Source organism: Pelodiscus sinensis, chromosome 1 (genome assembly GCF_049634645.1).
Source record: "Pelodiscus sinensis isolate JC-2024 chromosome 1, ASM4963464v1, whole genome shotgun sequence".
Taxonomy (NCBI): Eukaryota; Metazoa; Chordata; order Testudines; family Trionychidae; genus Pelodiscus; species Pelodiscus sinensis.
Genome location: NC_134711.1, coordinates 121768668 through 121791604, shown reverse-complemented (window position 1 = coordinate 121791604; position 22937 = coordinate 121768668). Strand labels below are relative to the sequence as shown.

Below are 22937 nucleotides of genomic sequence, written 5' to 3'. Positions count from 1 at the left end.
GGGAGCGGCACGGATCGGCCGCTTCCCAGCCTGTCACAGCGCCCTGCCCTGGCGTGGAAGTCCAGGGAAGCCCCCTCGGGCGGCCAGCGGGCTCCCTCCTACAGCCTATACCCCCCCCCCCATGCTGATGACCAGGAGCCTTGCGGGAGGGGGGGTGTTAAGGAGAGCGGGCCAGTGTCAGCCCCACACGTGCGCTGCGAGCCTGGGGCCGAGACACGGCCACGCCGCTCGTGCGCGGGAGCCCCGAATTCGCCCGACCAGCGCCATGCAAAGATCCAGGGGGGCCGCCACTGCTCGGGCTGCCCGTAGCGCCAAGAGCAGGGGGGGAAGCGGGTCCACAGTGCAAACGTGCCGTGGTTCACATGCGGTGTCGTGCGGAGGTGAAAGGAAGCGGTGCGCCCTGGTGCGCAGCTCCGGGGGAGCTGGCGGAACTACAGACGGCAGCAGGGAGCCACTGGGAGAGCTGGCACGGATCCTGGTGGCAACAGGACAGTAACTGTAGGAAAAGTTAAGTTACTTGCAGCATGTGTGAGACAGGAGCTGGGAAGCCCTGCTGAGAGCTAGGCATCGCAGGGCACACCCGCGGACGGGCCAGCCCTGCTGGGCATGGCAAGAGACAAGCCCCAGGGCTGGAGAGGCGGTGGCAGGCACGGAGGTGTGTGCCTTTGCCCAAAGTGGGTGGAAGAATTGGGAATCCAGCTTCGAGCAGCACCTCAGTGGGTGTCAGTTGTCCCACAAGGGAGCAATGGCAGCGTCCACTAGTTGAGGGTCTGTCCCAAAACTCAGATTCCCCAAGGCAGTACCTGGCCTATTAGCCCCCCCCCCCCCTGCCTCTTAAACAGTGTATATGTTATTGTCCTCTCTCCCACTCTGTGGCTACGTCTACACTGGCCCCTTTTCCGGAAGGGGCATGTAAATTTCACCAGTCGTCGTAGGGAAATCCGCGGGGGATTTAAATATCCCCCGCGGCATTTAAATAAAAATGTCCGCCGCTTTTTTCCGGCTTTTAAAAAAGCCGGAAAAGAGCATCTACACTGGCCCCGATCCTCCGGAAAAAGTGCCCTTTTCCGGAGGGTCTTATTTCCTACTTTATTTAAATGCCGCGGGGGATATTTAAATCCCCCGCGGATTTCCCTACGACGACTGGTGAAATTTACATGCCCCTTCCGGAAAAGGGGCCAGTGTAGACGAGCCCTGTGTGTCTCTCATTCCCCGGGGGCAGCAGTCCTGCAATGAGCTTCAAGAGGCTAGATGCCTGTGCCTACTGGGACCCCATTGTTGCAGAGGGACTCCTCCTGGGCACAGATGTGCAAAGTTCATTATAGGACTGAGGTCACTGACTCTGGAACAGGAATCGTGCTGTGTTGTATAATAGTGTAGCACCTAGCACAAGGGAATCACGGTCTCTCTGGGGATCTCTGAGCACTACTTCTATATAACTATTCAATCCCAATAAAGAAAGACTACAAGGCAAAGTAACTCATGATCCAGCTGAAATATTTATTTTATTTCTCATTTCTCTGTATATATCATCATTAAGATCTGGATATTGTAAGTTGTTCTGCAAGAGCACATCTGAGTGCAGAGCCCCATTGACCTCTCTGATGCTTACTGTAGGGGCCGCATTTTATAAGCCCCCATGAGTGTGAACAGATGCTTCACTGAACACAAATAAATACAGATCCCAAAGAGGTTACAAATCTTAGGCTCTAATCCTAACAACTCTTATGCTCATGTTTAATTTAATAATTCTATTGAGTTCAGTGGAACTGCTCAGGTGCTTAACATTAAGCATCAGCCTTAGACTGAGATCCCCCATGTTATTCCAGGTGAGGATGTAAGCATGACAGGTCTGTACTATTATACCTTTATCAAACTAAGAAAAATGTTGTACAAAGGAATATTTGAAAAGTGTGTGGGGACCCCCTATTAGGGATAAAAAGGCTGGTGCATTATTTTCCTTTGATGAAATGATGGACTTTTTATGAGCTTGCATTGTTTAGTAATGTGCTGGACAGTACAGGGTGCACATTTTTGTGGGGCAACAAGGCTGGGCCTAAGAATTTGTGGCTCTTGCCGTATGTGTAATTCACAAGTGACTGGTCATTAGAGGCCCATGTATTTAGCTGGAAATGAATTTGCACATTGAAGGCTGTATGTGCAAGTCAAGAGTGGATGTTCTGACAACACAGCAGTGTAAAAAGTACCCAGGTTAGAGAATTCAGGGTACACAGCTGTTCAACAGTCCAGATTGTACCCTGGGCAATGAGACATAGCAGACATTTCCCCTCCAGGGAGCCTGTCATGAACAGGAGTGCTGACCAGCACCTGGTGACTAAGGCGTTAACTCAGGTACCTAGCAAGGGGAGGGGAGAGGGAGGAGGGTTCGGGCAGTCAGCCAATAAAAATGCAGGTAGGAATTTCGAACTCGGACAGGGGGGTTTTCCCTCTCTCTCTTTTTTGTTTAAGAGCAGAGCAGTTTCTCCCAGGTATTGAGGGAGAGATGCTTTCTCTCTCCAAGAATGGACTTCTTGAATTGTGTAAGTAGGGAAAAGTTTAGATAGTTCATCAGGGTCTGTTCCTTGTTTGGAAATCATGTCTGAGCTGGCTAATTGTTTTTCTCTTTTGTAATTAAGGATTACAACCCAGGGACTTTCGCTGAATCTGTGTCAATTATGGCTACTTACCACCTGATCAATTTACTATGCTTGCAATGGTAGTTTTGCTTCGATAATAAAAGAGTTTTCTTTTTATTTTGATTAACCAGCATTGGTTGATTGTTGTATCCTTAGGATTAAGTGCCTAGTTACAAGGGCAGAGTCCATTGTTCTCTGTGGATTCCCTGTTTGTTTTCCCAACTCCAAGCAAAACAGAGATTGGGGGTAAGGGGGAGAGCTTTACCTTCGGGAGGAGATTCCCAAATGATCTCTTCCCTGGAAAAGGGTTTTTATTTTATATTTTCTTTTAATCACTTGGGAGGTAGTAGCACGGAACTAGTCTTGTCTTTTTTTGGATCACAGGGGGACTAAGATTGAGTAAATTTGTCTCTAGGAATCACAGAGACAGGTTTTGCTGTGTTTATTCTGCTCGCTTCCCTCCTCCTCCTCCTCCTCCCTCCCCCCTCCCTACACACACACACACACACACACACACCTTCTGCATTTGTAATGCCAGAGTGGGGAACAACCATGACAGAGCCTCACAGAAGTCAATAGGGCTCTTCACTGGTAGTCACCCATGCAGAACAACTTGCAATATTGAGACCTTAAGATGAACTATACAGAGAGACACAGACAGGCCTGGCCAAAGCGTGTGTGGGGTGGGCAGGGGCAGGAGTTGGGCAGCGCAGGGCCCTGAGTGCGTGGAGCTGCAGGGCCCTGAATATGCGGGGCCCACGGCGACCACCTTGCCCAAAAGCCAGGCCTGGATACAGACCGAGAAGTCTCAGAGGGGTATATACAGAGAAGTGAAAAACCAAGAGAGTGGGGAGGAAAGGGAGGTGGCATGTTTCCGATATATGACTGGGTGGTGACTCACTTGAGGCAGACAGCATAATCCTTGGTGGTTTACATACAATGATTTCAAATGGAACACTTGTGTTTTTTATAGGTGATAAAGCAGAAGTGAGCTTTTCAGGAGCAGTTTGAATCCTGAGAGGATGGAGGGAACTAGGAGATGGCGGAAGGGCTTTCCGACAGGCCAGGGCAGCAGGGAAGAAAGCCTGAAGGCATATGTCAGAGCAAGAGACGAAAGGGGTGTCACGGCTATCTATCCTCACTGACTAAATGGTACGGGGGATCAGGGTCGGATTAGGGGGCGCCAACCTATGGGGGGGCGCTTGATGGCAGCTGTAAGGGGTGTTGCACGCCCGGCCGCGCAGCACCCCTTAGAGCTGCCATCAGGTGCCATGTGCCCGGGGCAAGGGGCCGCACGGCGCCCCTTAGACCTGCAGTCGGCCACTGTGTGCCCAATTGCAGCTGTAAGGTGTGCCGAGGGTGGAGCCGTGCATGTGCCCTGTGCCTGGGGATGGAGCCATGCATGCATCGCGCACCCGGAGCTCAGGAATGGCTTGAGCCGGCCTTGGGGGGGGATACAAAATGGAAATCAAATCAGATATATGCAGACGCTATGTCAAAGCAAGGACAAAGAGCATGACTCTTTACAGATAAGGAAATTAGGTGGTGTTTGTTTCTGTTTGTTTTTAACCTTTTACAAGTTATGGAAGGAGATTATGCTATTAGGGGGTGCACTGGCTCAGTATTTTGTGTTTCTATAGCAACTTTCTCTGAAGTAACTCAGAGCAGTTTACAAATATAATTGTTGTTAAATTAAAAATCCCTCTTCTGTCTGAAAATGGCTTACCTGCTATGGTTACAAGTAACATCTAACTGAAAATGAGAGAGGTTTTTTTTTTAATTCCCCTATTGCTTTGTCTTGTTTTCTTTATGGATTTAAGCAGTTTGTGTATAGTCAGTTTCATGGTGTTACTTTCACAACAACTTTAGTCACCTGCCCTATTATTTGTGTGACTTTTTTCCAGAAATCAACAGAGGGGAGAAACATTTTAACGTTTTCTATGAACAGGGGCGGCCCGTGACTATAGGCCAACTTGGCCATCGCCTAGGGTGCTGCCTTCAGCGGGGCGCCAGGCGCCCAATTATGACATCATTTGGTGCCCAGGGCGCCTGATGATGTCATCACTCCATTGACGGACGTGCAGGCGGGGGCGCTGATTACGCGTTCTGCCTGGGGTGCCAGCTGCCACAGCCCGCCTCAGGCTGCTCCTGTCTATGAAGCACCAAAACTGGCAGCAGGTCTCGACTAGCTTCTGGTTCTCAGCCTATCCTTAACTTTAAAAAAAAAAAAAAAACTGACAAGATTTCAAGTTTGTAGTGCCTCTTTATTTAAGCTTTCTACTGTCCTTGAATCAAGTTGTCTTTTCAATCTGGGTTTCAATCATCTCAGTTAGTGGGTGTAATCAAGAGTTAATATTTTACTGTTATACATTCTGAATATAGGCAACAACTCAAAGTCAATACTGCAATATAATAAAACTAGAAGACTTACACAGCATTGCCTGGGTTCTTCAGAGCGAGAAGCTGATGATTTGAGGGATACAGGAGTCAGGACAGGGCCTTCAGGATGGGTGGGAGAGGGGAACAGTGCACAAAGCAGTGGTGGAGGGGGTGAGAATGAAGGTTGAGGATGGGCTATCAGTGGGGGAAGACAAAGAAGCTGCATACCAAATTTGCTGGTCTTAACTCTTCCCGTTTAGGAGTTCTTGAACAAATGAACTCAGACACATGGACAGATGCATAAATCTCTAGAACAGATTAAGATAAATATCTTTGCTTTTTAATATTGCACTATAAATGTTGCAATCATAATGAATTTGTTAGGTTTTCAATTTAGTAAATACTTTTGTTTGGGAATTTTGTAATAAACTTAATTACATTTGCCTGTGACCTCCATAGGAAAAGCATGGCTACAAAATCTCGCCTCTTGCAAAAACATAAGCATGTACATCATTGTGCCCCCATGAGCAGTCCCTCTGACCGGTCACACTGCAAGCATATTAGTCTTTGCAGGATCAGGGCCTAAATGCTAGCAGAATCTACTAAAATAGTTCATCTTACAGTCCAGGTACTGAACAATGTGGTTGCCAGATGAGAATTATCTTGAAGGCAGACAGGAAATATGTGTTCTAGAAAACCAAGCTGTCAAAATATTTGAATCATATTGTAAAAAAAAATGCTTACTTACATATGCCAGTGTCATGGCATGATGGAGGCCAAGATCTAGCTGGGAGTCCCTGTGAAATCTGGGAATGATCAGTGGTTAGAGCCCAGTGCGGATACAAAACGTTGTATCTACAGCTGTATCTGTATCCACAAAAATGAGCCACGAATATCCGCATTCCCATCTGCCCATGGATATAAAGCAGATATCTGCAGATTTGCAGGGCTCCACACTTACAGTGGCAAGGGGTAAGTGCTAAGTCATAACCTCCGTTCCAGATGCAGCATTTGGCTTGCAATGAGCTTCCTGGTCTTTAGCTAGTTTTCTCTCTATTCAGCAAAATGAAAATGCTGGAATTTCACACTTGCCATCTCCTTCTCATGTATCCTGCTCAGTAAATTCTAGAACTGTGGCCCTCCTGGCTTGCTACTTGTTTGTATGCCCTTGCACTTATTAACAGATGTGAGCTGAGTTGGTCAGTGAACAAAATATTTAATTTAATTTGGCCTTTACTGATAAAAGTACACAAACTTGCATTACATTGGTTATATGTTTTGGTTGTTAACATTTAACAAATATATTACATGGTATTTCAATCCATTTTTCTTCCTAGCAAGGAAGAAAAGTTGTGTTTAAGGAATTTGACTTACAACGGGAGACCTGTTTTTTGTTCCTTTCTTTATGCAGGACAATTCACCATACTTTGTTTCAGTGTCATCTGTTAAAATGTGAATAATGTCCACTAAGGCACTTTTCAGCTTAATTTATTAGTGCTTCTGAAAGATTTGGCTGGATAGCACAGTGCAGTGGGTACCATTAACACTTTAATATTTACTCCCTTTACTGCCATATTTTCTGTCTCCTGGTGAGCCAGGGAACTATTATTCCCATTTTACAGAAAAGGAAACTCAGGCACAGAGGGAATAAGGCCCAAATTCACAAAGGTACTTTGGTACCTAACACTCATTTAAATAATTGGGAATTAGGTGCCTAAATACCTTTGTGAAGCTGGACCTAAATGATTTGCCCACAGTGCTACAATGAGACAATAACCAGAACTCCCACTTCCATGTTCTAACCACTATATAAAGGATCCATAAAAGGCTTATGCATCACTTAAGTCCCACTTAAACACTCAAAATAGGACTTAAGTGATGTAAGGTCTCACGCTGGCTTTCTGCCCAGAGATTTAACTGTGTGTGATCTGTTAGGCAATCATTCAGAAAGTGCACTGAAAGCATTTAATTTTGCTCACATGCATATATAATTAGACCTCACTAAATGTTAAATTTTACTGATGAATGTTGCTCTTCTTTGAACTGTAACCAAAATGCCTACCTTGCTGTCTGGGTTTGCATATTGCATTAATAAAAACACATCTCTTGAAACTTTCCTGTGTTTCATAGATAGCAGTGTATGCACAGAAATATTACACTGGGTTAGATTCCTAATAAGCTTTATTACTCAAGCGTATTTTAGCAGAAGTATTTCTATAATATTGGAATGGGGGTTGCATAATTCTGTGACTTAGCTATTGTAATAAGAAGATTTAAACACTTTGTAGATGTGCTTTGGCAATCAGGCTTCACTTTACTAAATATATATCCCTATGAGGCTGTGTGCAATCCAAATATTTACAAGTAATCACGAGGCCTCTATACCCCTTGGCTGTGTCTAGACTGGCAAGTTTTTCCGGAAAATCAGCCGCTTTTCTGGAAAAACTTGCTAGCTGTCTACACTGGCAGCTTGAATTTCCAGAAAAGCACTGATGAGCTCATGTAAGATTGTCAGTGCTTTTCCGGAAATACTATGCTGCTCCCGTTCGGGCAGAAGTCTTTTTCCGAAAGACTTTTGCGCAAAAGGGCCAGTATAGACAGCACAGTATTGTTTTCCGCAAAAAAGCCCCGATCGCAAAAATGGCAATCGGGGCTTTTTTGCGGAAGAGCGCGTCTAGATTTGCCACGGACGCTTTTCTGCAAAAAGTGCTTTTGCGGAAAAGCATCCTGCCAATCTAGATGCGCTTTTCCAAAAATGCTTTTAACGGAAAACTTTTCCGTTAAAAGCATTTTCGGAAAATCATGCCAGTGTAGACGTAGCCCTAAAGTTGGGAGCCAAGTGATGTATGAGCGGTCTACACAAAGAGGAATTTTACCCATGTCTACACTAGGAAACTACAGTAAACTTCGGCACCTTTGGGACCCTGGGGATGCCAGATTATCAGATATGCTGGACTATCGGAAGGTGGGGCTATGAGGGGTCTGGGTGGTGGGGATGCCACCCCAGACCCCTCATAGCCCCCCCTTCCTATAGTCCGGCTCTGCACTAGGCGTCCCTGATTCAGCCGCTGCTGGCGCTACTGGATCAACTCGGCAGCACCCCAGCTGCTCTGCCCCAGGCGTCCCCAAGCCAGCCGCTGCTGTAATTGACCAAGAGCTGACTCCAGGAAGCCTGAGGCAGAGCAGCTCTGCCTCGGGCTTCCTGGGATCAGCCGCTGGTCAATTTCAGCAGCGGCTGAATCAGAACGCCTGGGGTGCTGCCGGGTTGGTCCCGCAGCCCCCAGGGGCAGCGCTAGGGGACCTACCCGGCAGCGCCCCAGCTGCTCTGCCTCCGGCTTCCCTGATTCAGCTGCTGGTCAGTTTTAGCAGCGGCTGAATAGGGGAAGCTGGGGGCAGAGCAGCTCCAATGGTCCGGCTGCAGAGCACGTCCGGGTTCCTGATGGTGCCGGACCATCAGGAGTGCCGGACCATCAGATACCGGACCAATGGAGTTTTACTGTATTTTGAAATAACTAAATTCAACTTAACTCCCAATTTTACAAAATCAAAATTGCATGTCCCCACTATAGAGAAGCCTCGAAATTACTCAGAGGCAGGCTCCATTAATGTGGAGCCTTAGAGCCCCAGGAAGCACTGGGGAGTCATAAGTTCAAATCTCTCTGGGGAGTAGTTATTTCGAAATAACTGTTTTGAAATTAGCATTCTTCCCCGAGCAAAGCAGGAGTTCGGATTTCGAAATAAGCAGCCCCTTATTTTGAAAGAACGGGCTTGGTAGTGTGGACACTCCACTTATAAATTTGATCTAAGGGGGGTTATTTCAAAATAAAGATGTACAGTAGACCAAGGCTTAGAAAGAATTCTAGTCACTCTTCAGTATTTTTCTATCTTTCATATTACTGTAATATTTTGAGGGGGGAGACAATTTGCAAGAAGAGGCAAATATGGTAATAGTTTTATAAAATTTAAGGAGGTATAGAGAATTTTAGGTGTATATATAAACACAGTTTTAGATATACATAAAGCTTTGGGGAAAACATGCAATTAGTAAAGGAACTAATTGCATCTTAGTTGCATAGAGCAAATGAGGCACCTTTCCAAACTGATGTTTTCAATCTTTGAATACACTGAAATAAGGTAACTGAATCCAGAAAAGTAATACTAGAAACTGCTAAACAAATATTGGTGAGCAGAGTGCATAGTTCACTTGCTAAAGTTTCCATTGACGTGTTATGATATTATTCATTTTTAGCAGCATGGGAAACTAATCACTGCAACATGCTACTCAACCATTGAAATAAATGAGTTTGCAGCTGGCAGAGTAGATTATGTGGGTGAATCAGTGAAGTACTAAAGTATGAAACTCAGTAAAGCTCATGAGCTAAACATGAAGTCCAAAGGGCTATAAAACTTCACTGACATGCTAGCAAATCAGAAAAATACAACACTTGTGATATAAAAGTACCATATACAAACATCTTCTAAGTAAGTTGTGTTTCTTTTTGGGGGAGGAGAGGAGTAATATTTACAAATAGAATTAGTAAAATTTAGGGAACAAGCAAAAATGGACTAAATACAGGGCTGGCCTTACCATGAGGCAAACTGAGGCAGCCACCTCAGGTGCCAGACGGGGGGGAGGAGGGGAGTGCCACTAGGACCCAGAGTGTAGAAAATTGTCTGTTGCTGGTGCACATGTATGATCCCTGCAGTACCATGAGAGGAGTAGAACAGGAAGAAGGCAGAATTGAGACCTTTCAAAGTTTTGGCCCAAGCGAGGCCAGTGGGGGCGTCATTTGAGTTCCCCACCTCAGGTGCCAAAATGTTGTGGGCCAGCCCTAACTAAATAGCTGAAGCATTTATGAAAGAAGGAAAGGTAGACTTAGGGGGGGATAGGATAGGGAAGGTGTGCTGGAGTGGTAGGCAACAACACCCAAACCAGCACTCTGAACATTTAGGTGACGTCTACACTGCACCTCTCTGGTGCAAAAGCCTATGCAAATGAAGTGCAAATAAGAACATTCATTGTGCTCAGGATGGGAAAAATTAGAGCAAACACTGTACATCAGTATTCTAGAAAACTCATATCTCCAGTGTTATCTTGCTTACTGGCCCTGCAATTCCCTTGACTGAGCATTCATTAGGGAATCTGCCAGCACATGTATGAAAAGCTCTGGAAAGCCTGAAAGCTTCTCTCTCATCAACAGAAATTGATCCAATAAAAGAATATATGGAACTCTATGTAATCTCATACATGTCCTATTAGGAATAAAGGGTTACACTTAGAACTTAGTGCTGACCTGCTTTTAATTTCAGCCCATGTTGTTTTTGGCACTGGAGAAGTAGGTGATGTAGCTTTAACAATGCAGAGTCATTTGAATGTTGCCAAAGTTCTTGCCCCATGGGTTTTCCATTTAATTATAAGTTGCATGCAGTGTTTTGTACTGAGTTCAATATTTAAAGCGTGGGACATGGTCATTATAATTGAATCTCAGTCGAATGGTGTTTGAAATTATATTCCATTTGATTTATTTTAGAATTACATGGTTCAAATGAGAAAGTAAGCAATTTTTCAGTAATAGTGTGCTGTGACCCTTTTTTGTTCCTTTTTGTGAGCAACTAGTTTTAAAGTGAGATGGAACTTAGGGAAGGGAGTGGTCCTCACGACAAATCAGACTCTAGAAAGGGGTACAATTGTCTGGAAATGTTGAGAACCACTGAAGTAGACAATATTACAGTTTCAATACTTTTGTTCACTGTACCAAGTGACTGACAGGCTTTACTGAAAAAACTTAAACGAGTGGTTCTGCAACACTTTACAGATGAACAAAAAACATAGATAGTACCATGAGCTTTTGTGAGCACAACCGTCTTCTTCAGATGAATGGAGCTGCTCCACTCATGGGTTGTGCCCTTAAAAGCTCATTATTCTATCTACATTTTGTGTTAGTCTGTAAGGTGCTGTAGGATCATTGTTTTTTTCATCTATAGACTAACACGGCTATCCCTTTGAGGTTTTATTGAGTTAGGATTGTGTTAGCTAATTAATGCTACCGATTTGCTTCAGAATAAAGAACAAATTGTATAATTTAATAAATTAGAGACTGGCTTATGCATAGAAGTAAAGATTATTTTATTTTTATATACGCTAAATAGATTGCAAGTGGATTTTCCACCCCTCTCTCCTCCCCACCACACAGTTCCTGGACATTATTTTCTACTACTCTGACTTGCACAACATGTATTTTGCACAATTAGGCAATCCCCAATATGCGGGGAATGTTGCTGAAAGCACAGAGGTAACTAATAGGATGCTTGCATAGACCCCTCGGGACAGTGTGGCAACACTGTTATAGACATGATTGCAAAGTTTGAAAGAAAAACTGTCCTCGTGCTCTGCTGAGAGAAGTCATGATACAGCCCTGCTAGTAGTAACTACCCACACAGCAAAAACTTAAACAATAAATAGTCTAATAGCACCTTAAAGACTAACCAAACATGTAGATGGTATCTTGAGCTTTCATGGGCAAAACCCACTTCTTCAGATGACAGGAGTATAATAAATTCAGATCCAAGAATAAATAAGGGAGGAAGAAAAAGAGAGACAGGGTGTACAAATAGTTACAAGAGGCTGTTACTCCCATCATCTGAAGAAGAGGGTTTTGCCCATGAAAGCTCATGATTCCATCTACCTGTTTTGTTAGTCTTTAAGGTGCTACTAAACTATTTGTTGTTTAAGATTTTACTGTTAGACTAACTCGGCTACCCCTCTGATGCTTTTGAATACCCACACAGTGGTGACTTTTGTGAAGACAGCACTTGTAGCGCAGTTAGTCCTGCATGTTGTCCTATATGTCACTGGGGGGGACTGACAGATATGAAGTGACTGCTGGCCATTGTGTTTGTTTGGATAACAATACTGATCTCCTTTGTCAGGCACATTAGGCTAGAGTCACAAAGGGACTTAGGTGGCACGGTGCTTAGAATCACTACTCCTAACTTTTAGGGGTCTAGAAAAATCACAGAAACAACATTGCGATTCTGAGTTAGGCCTCTGTCTGATGGCAAGGGCACAGGTGGGTGCATTAGAATGTGATCCAGCCAGACAGCCTGCTCAGTGAGGGGTTGCCTAAGGTAACCAATGGGAGATGCTGACAAGAAGCGAGTGTCCCAATAGTGTCAGTAAACATGCTTCCCAAGCTGTGAAATCTTTTTCTACAAAATATACCCTCCCTTACAGTTTATTCTTTAGCCATAGATTGTGGCATCTGGCAGAATCATAGCACAATTGTAAAAGCAGCGGGGTGGGTTTTTGCTTGGAAGGAAGAGCTTCAAGCCAGGTCTCACTGCTATAGAAATCAGGGTTGGTGGCTCATGAGGCAATACCCATCTTCCAGCATTATCACTGACCACCGATACTGCTGCCCCTGCCGTGGTGTGGAGGCAGTGTTTCAGATAATATATGCAAAATGAATCCAGTCACATACAACTAACAGTCCCAAAGGATTTTCACCAAAAATAAGTGTCTGGCCCAATCTAAAGTTGACTAACTAGCTGTGTTATTTTTCTATTCCTGTGCTAAACATCTGTGCATGATTACAAGGGAAAAGTCTCTCACACTGCCCCCAGCTGAAGCGACACACAAAGCAGCAGTTTACATGCTCCAACACTGCTTCCTTACTGTTCAGTGAGTCAGCATTAACCCTTCCATTGTTTTCTGACCTACCCAGCAGCAAACACAATTTCAGAAGCCAGCATGGGGACTGATGGGAGCAAGCAGCATGTACCAAGAGGCCAGCAAAATGACTGCTACTGAAATTGGTCCCACAGGAGCAGCAGCTCTAGTGCCAAGTTCTGTACTAGGAAGAGCTTTTCCATACTCCCCCTCCCAGATCAGCCAACTATGGCACCTGCAGAAGACAAGTAACAGGCAGAAGCAGCCCCACAGCCTGCAATTTGTCTGCTTCAGTGTTTAGTAAGATGGGAATGGGAGACTTCTGTTCAATGAACCAAATGCAAATTACCAGAAGCCTTGGTTACCAGGGGGAGTCCATTAATGATGGGCAGCATGCTAGTGCCTTAACTCACCCCCAAACCCCAACAGTGGGAGTTCAAAAAAAACCTTACCTTGCAGCTGTTGTACGTATGCTGCTCTGTGACCACTCTGTGGTCTAACAAGCCACCAAAAACAATGAACTAGGGAAGGGACAGGAGGAACTGTATTATATTTATAAATCTAGTACATTTTAGTTGAACACAATCTTTAGGCGAGAGTCATTTATCCCAGAGTGGGGTTTGAGTTTTCTCCAGAAATGTACTGGGAAAGAGTGGTGTTAGGACTGCAGTGGAGTTCTGCATATTTGCAAGCAGCCCTAACCCACCTCCAGGGGGATTTCAATCCACCAAATGCACATTCAACCACTATTGTACACCTTCTCAGGGTAGAGTTTTATAAGCCAAGGCAGAAATCAAGTCCCCCAGAATAACTGGGGATAGTAACAGCACCATTTGGTGGTAAGGTCCCACGCTGTCCTTGAATGCAGACTCCTGATCAGCAAAACATGACATTTTCTTGTATTACCACCTTGACATTCAAAGATCATTGTCTGCAATACATGTAGGCCTGCAGAATTTTGTGTTTAAATATTCACGTGCTTTTAGAGGTCAAAAATCACATCAATGGCCCTGGCAAAATTTGAAAGCTACATTCTCTCAAAGCCAGAAATTACCTCAGGACATATCTTTTATCCAAGCCACATTAGGAGAAACCAGATGCACAATTGCCTCAAACTTTTGCCACCACATTACTTTCCAATGACAGATTCTTTAGCAACAGACCTATAGCAATCTTGGGCCGATGATTATTGCAATCCACTTCTGGAACATGCAGTCCCACATCATGCATGTCTTTATGCTGGAGGATTGGGGCAAACTGCTCAAAGTTCCAGAAATGTGGCTCTCTTTATGCAAAGGCTCTGGATCTCAATCTGGTCACCTCAGGCCTGCGTGGTGATGTGGTCCCACCACTCTGCTCCAGTATGTGTCAAGAGGCATCAGCAGTTGTACCAAGTGTCATGAGCAGCATCAGCTAATTGGACTTTACTACATCTGTGTCCTCTATCAAACAATCAGGTACTCTCCAGTGGATCAGAAAACATACCCAAAATGTCCACCAGTTTCTCAGAAGCTCAGACCATTTCTGATACAGAATTAGAAATGCAAGCAAGTATAGTTCTTCCAAAGGCATCTCCTGCACATTGCTCATGTCAGCTGCTGGGCGTGCACAGGCCCGACTGCTCAGCAGAATGTATCAACCTGGTTGTTTAGCTTTCCAGTAGCAGGCAGGATGAACAGTCAAGTTTTCCAACCCTGCACCACAGTCAAAGACCTAGAGTGGCCACATTTTGGCAGGGCAGTAGGGAGTCTGGAATAATGTTGGATTGACTGATGTGTGCAACAGCGTAAACACCACGGCTGTGTCTACACTGGGCCACTTATTCTGGAAAAGCAGCCACTTTTCCGGAATAAGCTGCGAGCTGTCTACACTGGCCGCTTGCTTTTCTGGAAAAGCAATGATGATCTAATGTAAAATCGTCATAGTTTTTCCGGAAAAACTATGCTGCTCCCGTTCGGACAAAAGCCCTTTTCCGAAAAAACTGTTCCAGAAAAGGGCCAGTGTAGACAGCACAGTAGTCTTTTCCGCAAAAAAGTCCCGATCGCAAAAATGACGATTGGGGCTTTTTTGCAGAAAAGCGCGTCTACATTTGCACGGATGCTTTTCCGAAAAAGTGTTTTTCTGGAAAAGCATCCTGCCAATGTAGATGCGCTTTTCCGGAAATACTTATAAGAGAAAAACTGTTCCGTTTTAAGCATTTCCAGAAAAGGGTGCCAGTGTAGACGTAGCCCACAGGTTCAGGTTAGAAAATTCTTAACCTTAGGTTGACAATTAGTGGAGACAACACAGTCATCTGACCCTCTGCTAAAGAAGCCTAAGTCCCATTAACTCTCAACTTACATTGCAATATAGACATACCCACAGAGGTTTCAGCAGTAAGTTTCAACTGAAGATGTGTCAGATAAAACCATACTAGCTTAGTATGATCCATGGAAGTAAAAGTGTTTGATTTATATGACTGCTCCAGGGAAATACTTCCACATGCATCACATCAAAGCTTATAAAGGGAATAAATTCCCAAATTACTATTTCATTATCCATCAATAGTTCAATATCAGATCAGAAATTTCTGGAAATCAAGATTGGGATTAGCTGTACTTTCTTAATGTGAAAACTGAAGCAATTTGTATAGGTATTTGGGTCTCAATTCAGGCACTTGCCTTTCCTTTAAAATTACAGTTATAACCTTGGTATTCACTAGCCCTGGAAAGTAAAAAGATTTTAATTGGCTTGTTTTTCCATCTGGCAACAAGCCTCATGTGCATATAAGAGCTTTTCATATCTCGAGAGAGTGATAAAGACAGAAGAAATTCATCTAATTTAGAAGCTTGAAGAACTTGGACAAATTATACTTAACTCCCATGGAAGAATACTTATGTTAACTTTTATTATGCAAATATTCCCACTCACACTAAAAAGGTCTTATGTAAAAATGCATAAACACTCCAAGGAAACACTCATTTATTGAATCCCTTAATGCAGTGTTTCCCAAATGGTGTTCTGCAGAACCCTGGGGTTCTGCAAAGTAAAAATAAGGGTTCTGCGAGAAAATTCCATTACAATAACATTTTTATGATTAATAAATAATATTTAAGCATTTATTAATTTTATTGAAAACAATTTTCATTTGTGTTTGTCACAATAAGTGTCCCTATGTAATGCCAGCTTAGCCAGAGAATGGGGACGATGTCACTACTACTTTTTCAGCTCCATCTATAAGACTGTAATTAGGGGTTCCACAAAATTATTTTGAGTTTAAAAGGGTATTGTGACCAAATAAAATTAGGAAACACTGCCTTAATGTAATAAAACTTAGCAATAAAAAGTTGTCCACCATAATTGCTTTGTTAAATATGAATTTATCATGTGGTCAATTTTAATTTCAAGAAGTAAATTGCATTTGCTTTTCAATATGCTGCTAATCTTCAATCAGAAGATTCTTTAAAACTATACTGTTCCTCACAATCTATGCAGTTCGTTTCAAGTTTGTTGTCTTGCTGATGCAATGTTTTAAAACAGACAGCTAGAACTTAACACAATCATGCAAATCAATATAATTTTAAGTGGGTTATCACTAGTGGAGCAGCAACTTTCACCAAACACCAAAACATATGGCCTGATTAAAGTCAATGGGAGTTTTGCCATTAAGCTTACTTGGACAAAGATTTGACTCCTGGGCATTGCAGCACCTGATTGAGGATCAGTTCTGGACAATGGCTTAAAGTGACTTGACAGCAGGAAAACCAATTGAACAAAGAAAGAGTTGAGCTGCATTAATCGACATGAAAGACTCTACTTCTCAAGGAAGAGTCATTTTATTACTTATTGTTAATTTCTACAATGACTAATGACGACTCACAAAAGGAATAGATTTTGATATAAGGCAAGCAGATTTTATGCCTTTGCGGGTACATTTTATGATAATTTAACCAGCTGGCATCTACTGAAGTATTTTGAAAGCAGTCATTAAAATAGAGCAAGTGATTTACAGTAGCATCTTATAAGAATGCTTTCAAATGAAAAATACGGTTAGCCATTCTAGCAGGGTACAATTTTAAAGTAAAATGGATATTACAGAAAACAAGGTCAAAAGTGGTCTCTGATATACAGCCAAGGAATAGGATAACTATCATCTCAAATATAGAAGTCGACAGCTCTGTTTTGCAACTGTTGCAGAAAGCATTGAAGAACAAAATGTACCTTTTAAATCAGGCACTGCAAGACTTGTTGAGATTTCAATAGGACACGTTATTTTAACTGCCTGCTTCACTGATAGTCTGAAGGATTAGCGGTTTCTGAACAAAATAGTAGATATTCTTGAAATTTTACTATTTATTCATTCAAGACAGTTGGGTTCAATTTTTTTAAAAGGGCAGTCAACGTTTTTTAGGGTTCAATTTTCAGTACAGCTCATTCTACAGTAGGCATCGTCCCTATTCATCCAACCTGGCATAATGCAAGTACAAAAATATCCCAATGTATTAATATTTAAATCGTATGTGTGTGCATAGTAGGGCCATCCTAAACATCTGCTTGCAATTGAAAGGTTAGGGTTTTATGAGACAAGCAGTCCAATGACAATTATAATGCTGTGGAATTATCCCAGCATTAGTTTCCAATGCATTTATTTGTTTTATTGTAAGGATCAGCATCAGTAAAAGTTAAAATAGCTTTAAAATTCCATGAAAAAGTCCGTCTGTCTTTGATAAAAATCAGAGGTACACTGCATCTTTCCAACATAATTTTAATGTAGTTTCCTGTGAAGTCTGAGAGATTAATCACTCAAAAGGCATATTTATACTTCAAGAAAAAAGCTGGAATCACAAGAGTGCCATAGTTTAATCAAGTGCTCTCTTTTTTGACAGCAGCATGAAGTGTTTCTGTAATATTACAGGAATCTTATTCCAGCTCCAAACTGGACACCATCACATATCCTGAAAGATAAAGGCAATACATTGCACAGTATTAGTATGATACATAAGATATTTTCCCTCTTTTGACAGTTCCCTCCTACTCAAGATTTTCACTTTTAAATCCTTGAAAAGTTACAATCCAAATATATTTTGAGACCGTTGAGCTGACAACGGTTACTTTAAAAATGAAACAAAAAACCTATCCTAAAAATGTTCCACCCTTTTTGGCCTATCAGTAATGGAAGATTATAGGGCAAATTCCCCACTCTTTCACATCACCCTTAGCCCAAAAGGGGCAACAATGTGGCATTATATGTCAATTCCTCAGAAAATAAAACTTGAGGAGAGCAAAAACCTATCTGTATTCCCACTGAATCTTTCCCATTGTGTATTATATCATTTGCATGCTAGATAATGTCATACCTGGCTGCAAAATGCAAACATAACCCTCCCCTCCCATTATCAATGCCTAACTTTTAAAAAAAAAAAAATCACTTTTCAGGTATGAAATTCCATGTTTGGTACTCTTTAAAAAAGTTTGAATGGATAAGGAAAACGCTATCAGCTATTGGAGTCTGTGTCCTTATTGTAAACAAAAAATACAATCAGCTATGCTTTTATTCATATAGTTTCAATAACTAAACTCAAAGTTCAGTGAGTTCTGAAACCGGAAATATTAATAGTTCTAAATTGAGAAGGGCTTCTGAAACCGATGTGGAAAAAAGTTGGCTGGAAAAAAAAAAAAAGTGCTTCGGTGCTGAGAAATCTACAAATAAATAAATAGATAAAGAACAAACAAAAGACTAATATTCTCACTGAAGCAGACAAATAAGATTCCAGGTACACAAATTAGTCAATATTCTAAAATACACTATAAAAATACAAACCTGTCACCACTCTGTACTCCCATAGGGAAACAGTAGTTAAGTTCCAATCTAGCAATGTTTCCAAGTCTGAGCACTATTCCAGCACCATAAGACCATCGGATGAACTCAGCCAGCTTCCGGAGATGAGCTTTGGGACCTTCACCTAAGTGAAATGAAACATTTGGAGAATGGAAATCAAACAACACCATCAAGAAGTTCAAGGGCTGACTACATTTCCAGGCCTAGTACACCTAGCGCTATAGAACATCCACTACAAAGAGACTAAGCCTGGTATAAACAAAGTACCTACAACTCCCAGGGATCCTCAGCATCTCACAATAAGGAATCACTACTCTGTACTGCCTATGTGGTGTTCAAGAGCCACTTCTGAATTTCCACAGCTATGGTACCCAGCATTAGAAAGCGCATTTAATATCTTCAGTAAGTTTTACTAATTTTAAATAAGATTCCTAGGCTGTTCAATTGCATATACAGAGCACCTTTACTGACTGCATGAGTTAACTCACCTCTTTCAAACTGCATGGGTGACAAATGTCACTACAGTAACTGCTCACCCACTATTTCCAGCAAAACTGCTGAAGAGACTTGAAAAGTAAGCTTAAGGAGTAATGGAGAAAAGAATCAAACTAGTTAGCGAACCCTCAAAAGAGGTTATGGTATACTTTTTAATCCAGTTGAGCACAGAATAGTTTTTTTGATTTTTACGTTTACCTCCAAACCTCCTTCAGAGCAGTCTGTCTAGGACAGTGGGCATTAAGGTTATATCTACACTAGGGGTATGTCTATGCTATGGGACAAAGTCAAGTTAAGCTATGCAACTTCAGCTATGTTAATTGAATAGCTGAAGTCAAAGTAGCTTAACTCAACTTTTGGTGCTGTGTACACAGCAGGAAGTTGAAGGAGGAGCACGCTTCCTTTGACTTCCCTTACTCTTCATGAAAGCAGAGTTACCAGCATTGAATGGAGTGCCCCTCTCAGTTTGAATTAGCAGTCTTATTTCATTTGAACCCTGGAAGATTGACAGTAGCAGCTTAAATCTTCCTCTGTAGTGTAGATGGACCCTAGAAAATTAAGTCCACCTATATTAGGTGGACTTACAGCCACTGCAGTAATTACTGTGCTGATGCTTGTCCACTCTATCCTCTTGGGTCAGTGGTGCACAACCTCACCAGAAGTGCTTCCATCAACCTATGAGGTGCAGTGTGGGGAGCTGGGAGTCTGGTCACTCAGCTCAGCTGAAAGCTCCCTGGATGCTCCATAGGCTGCTCTGCTCCTTGTTCCGGGGAAGGGGAGATGGGAAACCACCTGAGGCTTCTCGCCTTTTGGGAGTGGATCCAGCTGCCCCAGCTTCTCTGCATCCCACCCCAGGAACCAGGCAGTCTTGTCAATTTCATGACTCCAACTACAAAACCGACAAGAGAGCCAACAGCAATGTAAATAAAGCAATGTCTACCCAGATGCAGTGTCACCCTAACTCAGCAGTTCCCAACCTTTTCTAGATGGGTACTCATTTTGACAATTCAGGAAGACTTGGTGACCCAAGGCAATTCAAAAACAGGGGGAGAAGAGGAGGCAGAGCCACCTGGGGAGACACTTGGTGACCCTTTTGAAATGTAATGGTGACCCATATTTTGGTCCCAACCCATAGGGTGGGAAACCCTGCCGTAACTATACCATCCTGACCCATATACCTCTTTTGGACGTGGAGTTATGATGGAGTTATTATGACAGTGTAGTCCTGCAAGAATATCAGGAGCAGGAAGGCTGTAGTGTAGTCACTGACATAATTAGGTCAATGTAAGTTGCCTTACATCAACCTAAAAGCATAGTGCTGACCAACCCTAAGTAAGCACAAATAAGTATGTGGAAATAGCACAGACTTCCACCCATCCCTTCTGCAACTTGAAAAATCCCTGGCCTAACAAGTTTTAAAATCAAATACAGGCAGTCCCCGGGTTACATGGATCCGAATTACATCGGATCCCTACTTACAAACGGGGTGAGGCAACCCCGCACTAGCTGCTTCCCCCCAGCAGACCAGGGAGACGCGAAGCTAGCGCCTCCCTCCCCCAGCAGACCAGGGAGACGCGGAGCGGATTTTCTCAGCAGACACCTCAGCTTGAGAATAAACGACTGAGGGAAGTGAGGTGTGGGAGAATAAAACTGAGCTCTGGAGAAATGTTTGGCTAGAGTTTCCCCTACCATATGTACCAGTTCCGACTTACATACAAATTCTACTTAAGAACAAACCTACAGTCCCTATCTTGTACGTAACCTGGGGACTGCCTGTACTGCAGATACAGGTCTAGTGAAGTTATCATTCTGTCAAATATGTAGACTACCAACAGTTGCCTTTTATTGGCCCACTAAATTATATGGTGCAAACTAATAGCAGAATAGAGTTGTTTACTCAAAGCTGTTAGGTTCTGTGGACTTGGAGGATCAGGTTGTCATGGTTTAGAAGCACCTTCTTCTTACCATAGTTAAGATTGCAGAGGTTTCCAGCATTGAGGAAAAAGTGTGTTCTAAAGAGGTCTCCAAATCCCCCACGACCTGGCCGGAAAGGGAGAGGTGTGTACATATGCAGGCCTCCAGCCCAATAGGCTTCTCCTCCCAAGTAATCACCTACATGGGGGAAAAGATTATCAAAATGACATTTAATGAATATTCCAGAAGGAAAACTTTTCTACATATGGTCCAGGAAAAATCTTCCTAAATTGCTTTATATACCAACAACCCACTTACCAAAGGTTCCGAACTCTCCACATCACCACCTCACATGAGGATAAATTAATACTTTCCTAACACTCTTATTCTCCTAAGTGCTCTTCCCTTTTTATCTCTGCCTTCTGACAAGCCATTTGGAGTGGAGACCTTTTAGGTATTTGGCATAGCACCTACTGTACACTTCTCAAACAGGTATCCCCATTTTAAAGCAAGGAAAAATATATGGTTATGTGACTAATTTGCTGTAACATTAAGTCAGTAGAACAGCAAGGATTAGAATGGAGGAAGCTCCTGGCTCCCAAATCCCTCTCTCAGCTTACTCTGCCTATCTCCTATACAAAACCCCATGGTTTATATATAAACTACATGACCATACGCTGTTCCAAATACAGATTCAGTATGATCACTACTATAACCACTTTTTTTTTAATTTTGGAAAAGAGTGAAAAATCAAGGTGACTCACTGGAGACTGAAATTTAGGTCACTCCTGTGAATAAGAGTCAGTAAATTAGGATGAGGCTCTTGAAAGTCAAAGATATTTTGCTAGCCTTGTCTCTTGCAATGGTGCCTTAAAAAGGAGCAGGGCTATTTAAGCAGTATTAATTCTGCCTCATCCTCAACTAGTTTTAGTACTAGCCACATACCCAATATCTTAATACCCTTTGAAGGATATAGGGAAGTTTTAGATATTCCTTTAGAAATGAGAAAGTTTAGAGAAGAATGTGAATGGAGTAACGGTACAAAAACCTAAACAAGACTACATTAATCAGTTTAGAGAAGTATTAGGCACTCTAGAAATACTGCTGGAGACTGGCTTTGTTCTACTGTGAACTAACACTAGGAGATCAAAGATACCTAAAACTTCTCATCCATTATACCCACCCATTCTAAGAGAAAATGCCAGAGGCAGATAAAGCAGTTTCCACTTATTTAAAATCTGCAATATGTATAACAAAGATATAAACCTAACATTAACATGATTAACATTGTATTGATATCAGACTGGGATGCAAGAGTCTCAGACCTTCGCTTTGAGGTCCAATGCTGTACATACTGAATCCACGCACACTTGTTGGTCCACCAAGATAAAACCTAATGAACAAAGTAATTTTTAGTCAGATACATCATCCTTATTTAAAGTCTTCTAGTTACATTTTAAAATATATACTTATCAATTCTTTGACATTTATATTCAGAATTGCAGGAAAAAGGTGCTTTTAAAAATACAGAAGAGATGTAATCAACCCAATTCATTGAGGAAATATTTAGACAATTTTAAAATGTGTTTACCTTTTAATTTAAGTATTTGGGGAGGAGGGAAAATTAATCTTTACTTACCAAAACCAAAATACAGGGGGTCTGCATTTTCTTTGCTAGGTCTGATGTCACAATCAGTGTAAGAAATGCAGTTTACAGCAATATTATTTAAAAATAAAGTTTAAATATTTACTTTTACAGATCTTTAACAAACTTTTGTATTTTAAAGCACAGCTAGAATATAATATCACTCGATGGGTTTACCACTCAATGGTATATAACTTCTCTGCAGTATTTCCCCTAAACTTACAATGGAAAATTTTGTAAATATTATGGTAAATTTAGACACTGGAGGTGACACCTATTTGCTATTTAGTGGCAACCACAGCAAGTCCATAACAACCTTAATAATCTTCAGAGTAGGGATGTTAAATTGCAGTTAATTGACTAGTCTATAGGCACTTCTGC

General features: G+C 42.3%; 1 protein-coding gene and 1 long non-coding RNA gene across 2 annotated transcripts in view; one reads left to right on the top strand and one right to left on the bottom strand.

The window, feature by feature from the left end:
• The first annotated feature begins 157 nt into the window (after positions 1 to 157).
• LOC112546528 (uncharacterized) overlaps positions 158 to 22937 on the top strand; it is a 28136-nt gene continuing 5356 nt past the window's right edge. Inside the window, exons 1-2 of the long non-coding RNA XR_003090232.2 lie at positions 158 to 507; positions 3610 to 3788. This is a non-coding gene — a long non-coding RNA (uncharacterized LOC112546528). The remainder of the gene's footprint in view (positions 508 to 3609; positions 3789 to 22937) is intronic.
• Positions 17413 to 22937, bottom strand: part of SAMM50 (SAMM50 sorting and assembly machinery component) — a 34438-nt gene continuing 28913 nt past the window's right edge. The window contains exons 12-15 of the mRNA XM_075899608.1: positions 22237 to 22304; positions 20963 to 21109; positions 18485 to 18626; positions 17413 to 17618 (exon numbers count right to left, since the gene is read on the bottom strand). Coding sequence (XP_075755723.1) covers positions 17573 to 17618; positions 18485 to 18626; positions 20963 to 21109; positions 22237 to 22304 — 403 coding nt within the window. The 3' untranslated portion in view covers positions 17413 to 17572. The remainder of the gene's footprint in view (positions 17619 to 18484; positions 18627 to 20962; positions 21110 to 22236; positions 22305 to 22937) is intronic.